The 12,520-nt window shown below is 36.4% G+C and overlaps 1 protein-coding gene across 3 annotated transcripts in view; it reads left to right on the top strand.

Moving 5' to 3' along the window:
• Positions 1–12,520, top strand: part of LOC145672067 (cilia and flagella-associated protein 47-like) — a 169,158-nt gene that overhangs the window by 86,538 nt on the left and 70,100 nt on the right. For all 3 annotated transcript variants that reach the window (XM_081741318.1, XM_081741327.1, XM_081741309.1), the window contains one exon: positions 9,461–9,702. In XM_081741318.1, the coding sequence (XP_081597444.1) occupies positions 9,461–9,702 (242 nt within the window). The remainder of the gene's footprint in view (positions 1–9,460; positions 9,703–12,520) is intronic.

Here is a 12,520-nt window from a genome sequence, read left to right as displayed (position 1 = left end):
CCAGATTCAAAATATGCATCCAAGGTAGGTAACCAAATTCTATCATTATTGCTAGTATCCAGATTCAAAGCAGGTTTGAATAAAGAATGATTCTCTTTATCTCCCGTTGTTTCTTTGTTTTTCCTGAACCTATTACATTAACCTGCCGGTTTTACGGTGTATAGTATGTGTGTGTTGTTTTAAATGAAGTGCCAATCATTTGAAAAATATTTAGGCTTTCCAAGGGAGGATTCATTGGTAAGTAGCCAATTGTTTGTTAATTTGGATCATCCTCTCATGCGCCCATAAAATTGTAGTTACCTTCTGCATTTTGAGCAGATTTGTGTAACTTTCAGATATGTCATCAATTGCTGTCTACAACACGCAAGCTAGTGTGTTAGTGATTACTTTTGTAATTTTTTCTCCAAGTCCACCAACAATTTGAGGATTTGTTTTATAAAGCTCTTCTTTTGCCTACCTCCACAAAACGAAATAATAGGGCTTGAGATCTGGGCTGAGATCTGGTTAATCGTGCGCTCCACGCCTTGCGATCCCTTTCGTAGAAAATTGCTCCTGAATCCACTTCCCGACATTGTTAGTATTGCAGAGGAGTTCTATCTTGTATTAAATGCAGAGTAGACATATTTCATTGAAATATTATTGACCATATTTGGTAACTCAACACATCCAAATATCCTTCAGCGTTTATCGTGTCGCGGAGAATAGAGGGTTCAACAATTCAATGTCATGTCCAATCATACTGCTCCTGAACCTTTACAACATATATATATGTGTGTATTATTCGCTGCCTAGTCAGGCCACACAGACCTCAGGTCAGGTTACAGAGCCCTCAACGTGAATCCTCAACACTCCTGAGGATATTGTAACAGTCCTTGTCAATCTTCTTTCCGAGACAATATTATTTTGGCAAATTCCATTCATCGATCATAATCTTCTGGGATAATTTCCTGAATATAATGTGGTTTTCAAGGTTTAAAAGACATCTTTTCTCCAAACTGTTTGAACTGCATAATGAGTTAGGCCACTTTCTCTGACGTCGGCATAGATTTTGTGGGACTTCTGGTAAATATTTTATTAACAGCTGTAATGTTGTCTGGAGTCCGGAATGTTGAAGGATATCCAAGTCTATAAACGTTTTTAGCAGAGGCAGTGGTCATCAATTAATGAGGGTCAAATACTGCAGGAATGTTATGTTCGGTTCTCCACCAACCTTGCACCAAGGTTACTAATTGCCACACCTCATATCTGACGGTTATTTAAGTTCTGTCTTCCACTCTCAAAATTGGAAGCATCGTATATTTGAAATAGGAAAAAGGAGTAATCCTTATAAACTTGTTGTCCCATTGTTATTGGAATTATCGACTTACCACAATAAATTATAAAACATTGAAATAAGGAATCTCTTATCATACACATTAGAAAACAAAATGTCCGGTTTGTGTCACTGATGTTCACATATGTACGTAACTGGAAAATGTGAACCCCCTTCAATATTACAAAGTACACAATAGGAACTTTCGCTAAAATCGTTCATCAGAGAAAAAGAGATGAGGGCGACAAGAAGAGAGCATAGAAAAACTAAAACAGCATCGAGAAAGCAAAGAAGTTTTCAAGTGTGTACCATGTTAAAATCCAAGGCCTCGCGGTCAACTGATGGTATGATCAGGTTGTAAGATACAAAGGGTCTATCTAGTTTGCCATATGGATCAGACTGTGTCACATGATCAGGTCAAAAGTCACGTTGTCTTGCTAAATGGAGTTCGGAGATTCCAAATTAGATGTGAGATATTTCAAGCACGTAACCTTCCCGTGGGTATGCCCTAGGTAATTCTCAGAACATGCATATACTTTATTATTATTATTATTATTGATTTTACGCAAACAACTTGACTTTTGACAATGTCCTATCCATATTTACCTTACATGCTATACACCGTTTTTAAGCTCTTCATTATGTCTTTGCAAAAGCTTTCAATTAGCCATCTCTTTATTATAGTTTTTGAGATATGTGGATGACTTCATTTTTTCACTGATTTTTCATTCACTATTAATGTTTTCTACTTTTTACTGTGTTCCATCCATTTTAGGACAATTTGCTGTTCAAATATAGAATCTACATAGTTTCTTCTATACTTAAGTTGAATCTCAGCTATCTCCTTCTTTTGGTTTTTGAGATAAGTGGAGGAATTATTTGTTTTTCATTGATTTTCCATTGACATTAATGTTAATATTTCGTGTATTTGATTATGTTCCATTCATTTTAGGACAAGTTGCTTTTGAAATATAGAATCTACATAGTCTCTTCTATATTTAAGCTGAATTTCAGCCATCTCTCTTTTGGTTTTTGAGATAAGTGGAGGAATTGTTTATTTTTCATTGATTTTCCATTGACATTAATGTTAATATTTCGTGTATTTGACTATGTTCCATGCATTTTAGGACAATTTGCTTTTAAAATATAGAATCTACATGGTCACTTCTAGATTTGAGTTGAATTTCAGCCACCTTCCCCAAAGTCTTTTCACATCATTACAGCCGGATATGCCCTTTGGCATAGGAAGATAAAACTGGTGAAGCGGGTACGACGGTAGGAGTGCAGGAGAGTGCATGTGAATGTAATCCAAACAATCTGTATACTATACATAAGAATCTTCTATTTTACTGGAAAGAAGCTGTTCTAATTAAAGCTTTAGTGCATTCTTTACAAATTAAATTAAGAAACAATTTTTGCTTTATGTCCGTTAAACTTTGACTTTACTGCTCCGAATATTTCGTATCACCAGACGTTAATAACAACACAAAAAGACCAGTTTTAGTCGTAATGTCTCTGATTTTACGTTCGAAGTAACAAAGTCAAAATTTCAGAGAATATTAAGCGAAATTGTTCCACGAATTGAATTAAATTCATGTCTATAAAGATTGATGTATGTAAACATCGATTGCTTTCCTCATTTCTCGTTTTATTGTTAATTTTCATCCTTAGTATGCTACGAAATTCGAAGTAAAAACTATATTAGCTTTTTGTTGGTAGTATACTAATAATACTACTAAGACGTGAGAATTATGTGGCATTTCACGAAATATGATGTAGTCTAGCTTTCATAAATGTAAACATTTTATAGGCTTTCGTTTCGTATCTTTGTATTTATTATATCTTTAAAATATTTGATAGACTTTTCTGTCTATCCTTTGTGGATATATTATATCTTTAAAATATTTGGTAGACTTTTCTTGTGGATATATTATATCTTTAAAATATTTGATAGACTTTTCTGTCTATCTTTCTCGGATATATTATATCTTTAAAATATTTTATAAGCTCCTCATCGTAGTTTCTTCAGATCTATTATGCTTTTAGAATTAATTCGATCGATAATTTCCTTTATCAGAAACATAAGATCTAATTGGAATCTCAGTTTCAAGAATTGATAAACAACAGTGACTCACAGTTTCACAAAAATTGTACTTTATTTATAATAATTTGACATAAAGTATTAAGAAACTGCTACACAATATCATTTTATTTATGTATCTATGTTTGTATTGTATTTATTTATTAATTTTAGTTCGTACCAATAACGTGTTGTTATAAACTCTTATTTGGAAATGCCTTTATTATCTTCTAGACGAAATTAATTAGTTATATTAATTAGTTATTAGTTACATTAATTAGTTATTAGTTACATTAATTAGTTATTAGTTATATTAATAATAAAACAATCGAAAATCACTTTGAAAAAAGTTGAGAGTTGAACTTTATATCGAGATATAAACGAATATATATTAGCTACTGCTTTTTTAAAAATAAATAACATGAGAGGCTCGGTGGGTCAGTAGTAAGAGTTTACCTCTGGTGCGTGATGTCCCTGATTCGATCCCCGGTCAAGTAAGTTTGTAGTGAACAACATCGTGCCCGTGGGTTTTCTCGGAATATTTCCGTTTCCTTCCACGTTTTCATTCCATCGATTATTCCATCATCATTCACTTGCCTTAATCACCCGTCTTCCCAAAAGTCATAATCATGGGATGTTATACTGAAAGATTTAATTTCTTTTCATTTAAAAAATGAAATGAAATTTTGAGTTTTACGTCTCACGGTTATGCCGGTAAGGCTAAAGGAGACGGTGATAATGAGTAATGAATGAAATGGTGGAATGAAGAAAGTGGGAGGAAACGGGAGAACCCCGAGAAAACCCACGCACACGGTGTTTGTCCACCACAAAGTTCACTTGGCGGGAGCAGGGTTTGAACCCGAGACCCCTATCTTTTCATTTAAATAACTAACATAAACACATGCAACTGAAAAAAGAAAAAAAAAACTGGAAAATTAATTTCTTTACTATAAGAAATTTAATGCTCAGGAACTTCAGTATATACTACTCAAATTCATACATCCACTCCAAAAACTTATTTTCTTTTGATATTTTCAAGGGGAAGCATAACCACCATACATATCAGAGTGAAATCTTTTTTTTTTTTTGATCAATGGCGTCTTAAGGCATAAGAAAAATGAAAAATGAAATTTTTGAGTTTTACGTCCCACGGTTATGCCGGTTAGGCTAAGGGAGACGGTGATGATGTGTAACGAATAAAATGGTGGAATGAAGAAAGTGGGAGGAAACGGGAGAACCCCGAGAAAACCCACGCTCACGGTGTTTGTCCACCACAAAGTTCACTTGGCGGGAGCATGAGGCATAAGAGTTCGCTAGTTTATAACAATTACAAACTATAATTTTCATAACAGATCTTAGGCCTTTCAAGTGGCACTGCGTAGCGTAGTCGCTACCGCTCTCGCCTTCAGTGCGAGCGGTTCCGGGTTCGATTCCCGGTGGGGGCACTCGGTCGAAAAAGTGTAGGAAGCTTTTTCAGGCCATCCATAATGAATGAGGTTTTCCTGGGTTTTCCTCATTCACAGCAGGCGAATGCCGGAGTGGTACCTAACTTATAGGTCCCAGACCGCTTCCTTCCTTCCCCAATCCTTTCTTCCCTTTCCCCGGATAGCAGTGGTGCCCCCCCTCATGTCCATGACGCATCCCCCTTAATTGTCTATCTGTAGGTGTTCTTCCATGAAAAAAAATCTTTTCGATAAATTTTTACACCCCCTCAAACATATTTATATAGATTTTTAACCCCCGAAATATTTCAATGACGCAGTTTGCGTCATAGCCCCCCTTTGTGGGCACCCCTGCGGAAGGTGTGATCGCCGAGGGACGTCATTCCTCATACATAACGGGCTAACATGACCATAAATACCGAAAGCACAGAAATGTAATTCCTAACGCTAATTCTTAGTACTTTCAATAATCTAAACAGGCCAAAACGTTAATCTCAATGAAAATAACCAAATACACTTACAGAAAATATTCAGCTGTAACAAATGTGCTACTTAGCTTTATTCGTTGACAATAAGTTCGGCATTTTCCTTGCCAATTTTTCATGATAGCCAAGGCACGATTTCTGTAGTATTGTATTCCTTTAAAGATGTTTAATGTGGAAAAGCATCTTCCAGTTCTGAGGTGGAAATCGGAACAGTTACTACGATTTTCAAGACTCTTTGAAATTGTCTTCTAGGTTATATTTTACTAAAAAGTTAAAAAAAAAATAAATAAAAAAAAAAAAAAACGGAATTGAACCTTTCATATTTTGAAATTCTTCTCTTGTGCATGTCAATTCAAGTTGTGTGCGAACACGGTTTTTTTTATCTAATATCGCAAATACCTCAACACTTTCCATTAGGGTATATTTAAAAAAAATAATTTTGATAAGAGGATTGAGAAACTAATGATAATCCAGTGATTGAAGTAAAATAATATCACAAACAATGTCGATCTTTACATAGAACGAACCAGGCACAATCCGAAGCCCCATGCTTCAGAGTAATATTCTTGATTTTTTTAAAATGTTTATGGACAACAGCTTATGCGTCATTCTATAAAATCCTAAAGCTTAGAAAGCCGCTTCGAATCGAATACATTTCTAATCAAATGAAAATAAATATTTAAGTTTTACGTCCCACGATTATGCCGGTTAGGCTAAAGGAGACGGTGATGATGAGAAATGAATGAAATGGTGGAATGAAGAAAGTGGAAGGAAACGGAAAAAACCGAGAAAACCAACGCACACGGTGTTTGTCCACCACAAAGCTCACTTGGTGCGAGCTGGGATCGAACCAAGGACCCCATGCACCAGAGGTGAATGCTTTACCACTAAAGCCACCATGGGCCCCGAATACACTTCTATAAGTAGTTCATCTGCAGGATACTACATATGCACTATGAATAAAAAAAATTCTCATTATTTCTTCCATCTACGTACGTTCAGTGTATTAGTGTGTCCTGTCACTTTCAATTCATCCTGTAGTATTCTTGTAGATTAATACCGGTTAGAGAAGTGTTCCATGACGTCATCAATACCTGGTTTTTAATTTTAAGGAAACTTCTAAGTTTAGTCAGAACATTCAACTGCCGGGACAATCTGGTATAAGATTAAAACAGAAGTGTTACCAACCAAATAGGATTATGTTAAAATAATCACAACTTTGTGTACTAAACAAAACTTTGTGCAGTGTTCACCTTCCTGTTTGTCTTTATTAATATAAATGGCAAAATCCTGGTGCATAACTTACTCAATTTTCATAACTTACAACCTGCTTAGTTGATGTCTCATACACTGGCTGGCGAACGCAAGACAAAATCGCCAGTACAGGTTCTGCTTGCTAGGAAAGGTGTATTTGTACAACATGATTATATTGACTAATATTATTATAATAATTTCTTATTTCCCTGTTTCTCTTACAGAACTTCCTCTTGGTTAGAGCAGGAGATTGGGTTTGATTCCCGCTGGGAGCTCATGTGGTTCGGATTCCACATTAAGCTATAAGTCTTTGTTTGGTAAAGCCTCGGTACTGAAGGAACGTTAACTTCAAATCAACTAACTAATATTACTAACTCTTAGGCCTATAGAATCCGGATGTTCAATACCACCAGGGCCGGCGCTAGAAGTTTTGCTGCCATTGGCGATACTTTCACATGCCGCCCCTTTATTATTTTCTTTCTTAAAATTTACTGCCCCTGTATTCTTTTCTTTTTTCAAATTTTGCCGCCCATCAGACTTGCCGCCCTGGGCGGTGGCACGGCTCGACCCCCCTTGCGCCGGCCCTGAATACCACATTCACAAAAGCTCTCCATTGACTTCTGTCCTTAAGCCAACTGGATCCAGTTTCTACTTTGTTTTCGTATTTTTGGTCCTGCTATCTGGACCTAGGTTCTCCTGATGGCCTTTCTCCGTTTGGATCCTAATGGTCGAACTAACCAGCCTATTTATCCCAGGCCCGTATTTAGATAAGTGATATTCTGTGATCGAACACAGGGCGGCAGAATTTAGGGGACGGCAAAATTTTGGATTTTTTAAAATAAAATGAAATGAAAGTTTTACGTCCCACGATTATGCCGGCGAGGCTAAAGGAGACGGTGATGATGACGGTGAATGAAATGGTGAAATAAAGAAAGTTGGAGGAAACGGGAGGACCCCAGGAAAACCCACGTACACGATGTTTGTCCACCACAAAGCTCACTTGGCGCGAGCTGGGATCGAACCAAGGACCCCATGCACCAGAGGTGAACGCTCTAGCAATGAGCCACCGCGGCCCTCAGAATTTTTTAAAAGATTTACAATAAAGTAATATTTAAAACTAGCAACCCTCAGAGTCCCGTGCAAGAGAGAGAACATATGTTAATGTGTTTAATTCGCTCTAATTACAGTAGTTACTAATTACCTAGCTTATCTGTTATTTTTAAAAAGTCATCCTCTCCCATCCCCGCCCAATGGGGTGAGGATGAACTTGAAAATCATGAAAACTGATACCGTTAAGCTCTGCGACCTCGAAAACTATGAATTCATCACTAATATCTGTCGTTTTTCATTACTTTTAAGATCTCGCCCCTTCCCTGGGAAGTGAAGTATGACCTTGAAGTTGAATTGGATTAAAACTGTCACTATTCATCTCAGCGACCCCAAAAACTATGAATTCAACTCTAATATTGGTCGCTTTCAGGGAGGGGGCGGCAAATTTTGTGCGGGGGGCGGCAAATTATTTAGAGCACAGGGTAGCACAATATATAAATACGGGCCTGATTTACCCTATAAACACATAAGATGTATAGTAAAGAATTAAATAATCAAAATGACAACAATTCCGACTAGACGATTTTGTCAAAGATGAATTGAAAAGTAGGACAACTCAAAGCATATCATTATATGCTGATTGTTAACGTGATTCTATGAGTTGCGTAAGGTAACCACTTCTTTTTAACCTGTTGAAAGCTCTCAAAAGATTGATAATTAGTGCATTAAAATAGGGCGTTCGAGAAACTGTTGGATTAATATGTTCTGTGAATAGCAAGATTAATTTAAACATTTAATATTCCTAATATTATTCGAGGTGTGTTCAAAAAGTATCGAGCCTTATTTTTTTTTCTCGCTTAAACCAATGAAGCGGGGGATACTTTCTTCAGTGTAGATGTAGAGGGGACACTCATGTTGAGTCAGGATTTTCTCCTGACCGCAGAAAGGGTCAGTCGCTAACAGTCGGTCAACGAGTGAAAACGTGTAGTGAGCGCTCGTTGGATTTCATTTTTTTTTTTTTTTTTAATGACAGAAAAACTTGAACAGCGATATTGCATCAAATTTTGCCACAAGCTTGGTGATACCCAAGCAGAAATCATTCAATCGGATTGGTACATTCAATTTTGAACGAGAATTTGTGCATGAGGAGAGTGTCTGCTAAATTTGATTCAGGATTTCATCGCCAAACACAACGTTCCTGTGTGTCGTCAGGCTCTCCACTCACTCGACATGGCTTCGTGTCACTTTTGGTTATTTTTCATGCTAAAAATACCGCTAAAAGGTGCCCAAATTTGGGCCAAAAGAAGACCATGCGGAATGCGACGGCCCTGTTGCTCACCATTCAAGAAACTGCGTTCCAGAAGTGTTTCCAGCAATGGCGGGAGCACTGGGAGAAGTATGTATATTACCAAGAAGACTACTTTAAAGAGGATTAGTGTTTTGGATTTCCAAATCAGTAAATGTATTTTTGCCAACCAGATTCGATACTTTCCGAACACACCTCGTACCCTTTGTAAAATTAGGAAAAAACATATAGCAAATAGTATTCCAGTCAAAATATTTTTAAGTTGAGCACTTTATAAATACGATACTTAGAAAAATGCTGGCTAGCAGAAGATTTGATTAGTAAAAGTACAACTGATAACGTTAGTTTAGATAATAGTAATTGTTATATATTGAAAATCGCATCAATTAATTTTAAGAAAATGAATATATTAATAGTGAAGTGACCACAGTGTTGTAAACCCCAAAATTTTTATACTTTGTAAATAATATTCGAAATCAAAGTTAGAAAAATATTTACACTAACTTTCATTTGTCATTTTTAAAATAACAGTTCTATCCAGATTGTAATTAATGACTGCCACATATTCGAAATACTGATCAAAGTTACCGTTGTAAGCAATGTGCGGTTGTTGGATCCCAAACTGCTGGAACTTACATTTGCACGGAATCCGACAGATTATGTTTTTGGATTCACTCTGAGATCAACCACTATACCTATTTCCAATGATTTGCATGTACCATGTCGATTTACGTGGAAATTTAGTCCACCATTCTCAGTAGAACCTAAAGAAGGTAAGTTTATACAGATAAGCAAACCGCATATCTTCTTTTGTGTGCTCTACAAATAAGTACAATGTCTTTATTAACTTTTGTTTTCACAAGTTAAAATTAATTAACCTCACGAATTTGACAGTATCTCTTCGTCATAGTATATATTAAGTGTACTTTTCTCTTTTACGTTTTTTTTTTTTTTTTTTTTTTTTAATAACTACTGAAACAATTTAAATGATACATGATTACAGCTAGGGAAGAGCATTTACCTCCTCTGAAACAGAACATTGTATAGAATTTTAAATTCCTTTAAAACTAGATATATATATGGAATTTTACGTACCAATTCAATTTAGGGAATCTAGTCATTTTTGCGTAAAATGATATGCATCTTGCTAGCATCAAATATATCCGTATTGAATTAAGCGATTGAATTAAATTTATGTGCCATTATATATATATAAAACACTAGCAGATTGCCCGTTCTTTGCACTAGGATAATACGTTTCATTTTGAACATAAAGGGCAATGCGGGCTGAATTTGGATTTAAATGGCATCGGAAGTGTCACTGTTCATCTCAGCGATCCCGAAAACTATGGATTCGACACTAATATCGGTCATTTTTGATCATTTTTATATATCTTCCCCTCCCCTAAGTTGCACCGTCAAAGTGAAATGAAAAAAAAAAAAACTCAGGCGCAAACTTCATCTATGTTGAAAATTTGATTTTGATCGGTGGGGTGGTTCAAGAGTTATTTAGTCACAAAAATAGTCAGTTTCAATTTTATATATTAGACTAGCCTTTGGTTAGCTGGGGGCTCCGGCCCCAGACCTCCGAGTCTGCTCGGCCTACGGCCTCGCATATCTTACCTATCGGCTTTTGCATCAACAGTGTATTTCCTGAATTTCCTCTTCATATTTCCTGAATCTGCCCATCCGGGGGCTTCATCTCCACACACAGTCTTTGCTTGGCCTATGGCCTCGCACCTCTTGAACCCACAATTCTATCGTTTCTTTTCCTATTTCAACTATCTAAAAGATAATATTTTGTATCCCAAGAAAACGCCCATTTAAATAGCATGGAAGTTTCTTCATCCCCCTTTATACCCCTAAAAAATTAAAAATATTCACTTTTGGCAATTTTCCTGTCGGTTAGTTCCGGGAAGCTACAATTATGCCAAATTTAATTATTGTAGCCCTTCAGGAAGTGTTCAATAATTTATGTCAGCTCATGTAGTTTTATATATAGTTAGGATATTGTTATATAGTTTGTCGTTTTATAGTAGTTTTATATATAGTTTGTCGTACACTATTACGTAATATTTGTCAATATAGAATATCTTTTGTAAAATGAGCTACAGCATGGTTACAGTTTCCATAAATAATCTATATATCCGATTCTGTAACAAATATTGAACCTTTGAAGGTGAATATTCAAAAGAAATTTATTGAAAATGATATTATAAAACCACATATGTCCCATTTTGTTTCGAGCATCTTCTGCCACTTTCTCGGCAACACCATAACGCCGTCGCTAAAGAACTTATATGGTTTCTGATCAAAAAATTGCGACACATGGTTTCCACACGCCTCTTTTGAAACTATCTTAATACAATTCAGAAAGATCTGCAAAGACAGAAACAAATAATTGACAATGCCAGGTTTGGGTTATATGGTGGATGCATTAAAATCTCTCAGCCAAAGTCTCGCAATTTCTGACAGGTAGTTAAACATATGTGGTCTGGTGTTGTCAGCATGGTATATGACATCCTTTCTAATACCAGTTCCAGACTGTTTTTTTAATTGCTAGGTGCACTCGCGCTTATTGGCTACAGTACATGTCCTAGTCTATCGTTCTACCCAATGGACGATCGGCTTTCCTGGGCATTAGTGTAGGCTTTAGCATAAACTGTGGACCTTCTACTCACGTGAGCTACGATCTTTTCCCAACATTGTTGTCGTAGGTTATTAAATTTTTATCACTCGATATCAACCATTTCAGAAATGGTTCGAGTTCGTTACACTTCAGCAGGGATTCCCATGACACCCAAACGTAAAGTTCCTTCTCGTAGCTACCTTTCTCCAAATGATTTAATACTGTTTGGTTAGATCATCAGCAACATCATGAGTGCTTACATGCTGGTCTTGTTCGAGTTTTACCAGAATTTCATCTACTTTTTCTGCGTTTTTTCGCCCATTACGAGGAGCATCGTGGACACCGAAATTTCCAGAACGAAAGCGAAAGCGACCATTTCTTTGGCTGTTGTTTTTGATAATCCATAAACATCGCAAGTTTCTTAACGGACACTCGCAGTATTTGCGTCTTGATCGAATTAAAGTCGTAAAATGCAGTGCAGTTTGGCAAAATGTTCACTCATCTTTACGGCGCAATATCTTACGTCTGATTACCTAGGTACAAGAATCCCAATACTTTTCGCACATTTAGCATCAACTATCAGTTGTCAAATGTCGTTAAGTCTGTTCCGCTGTCACTCACATAGCCTGAAATTTGGACACTAACACCTTCTCGCGTGCAAAAGGCGCAATACTTTATAGACTACCTGATATATAAAGTGGATTTACTTATATATATAAGTAAATCCACTGACTGAGTCATTTATTCATTCATCAACGGTTTTGTGCAATACGTAATGTCCATTTCTCGCACGAGGAAAATAGGTTTACGGAAAGTATGAACCCCTCCCTCTTAGGATGCGCATTTCAACGCAAGTATAATGATAAATATCCGAAATGTCACCCCCCTTCTCACTTCCATGATGATAGGTGATGAATTTGAACCTACATTGCATTGGAGTGGCACTTTTTATTTCAGCGACC

This window comes from Thermobia domestica, chromosome 2 (assembly GCF_964235325.1).
Source record: "Thermobia domestica chromosome 2, izTheDome1.hap1.1, whole genome shotgun sequence".
Lineage (NCBI taxonomy): Eukaryota > Metazoa > Arthropoda > Insecta > Zygentoma > Lepismatidae > Thermobia > Thermobia domestica.
Note: the sequence above shows the minus strand (reverse complement) of the source record. Positions and strands in the feature narration are given on the sequence as shown.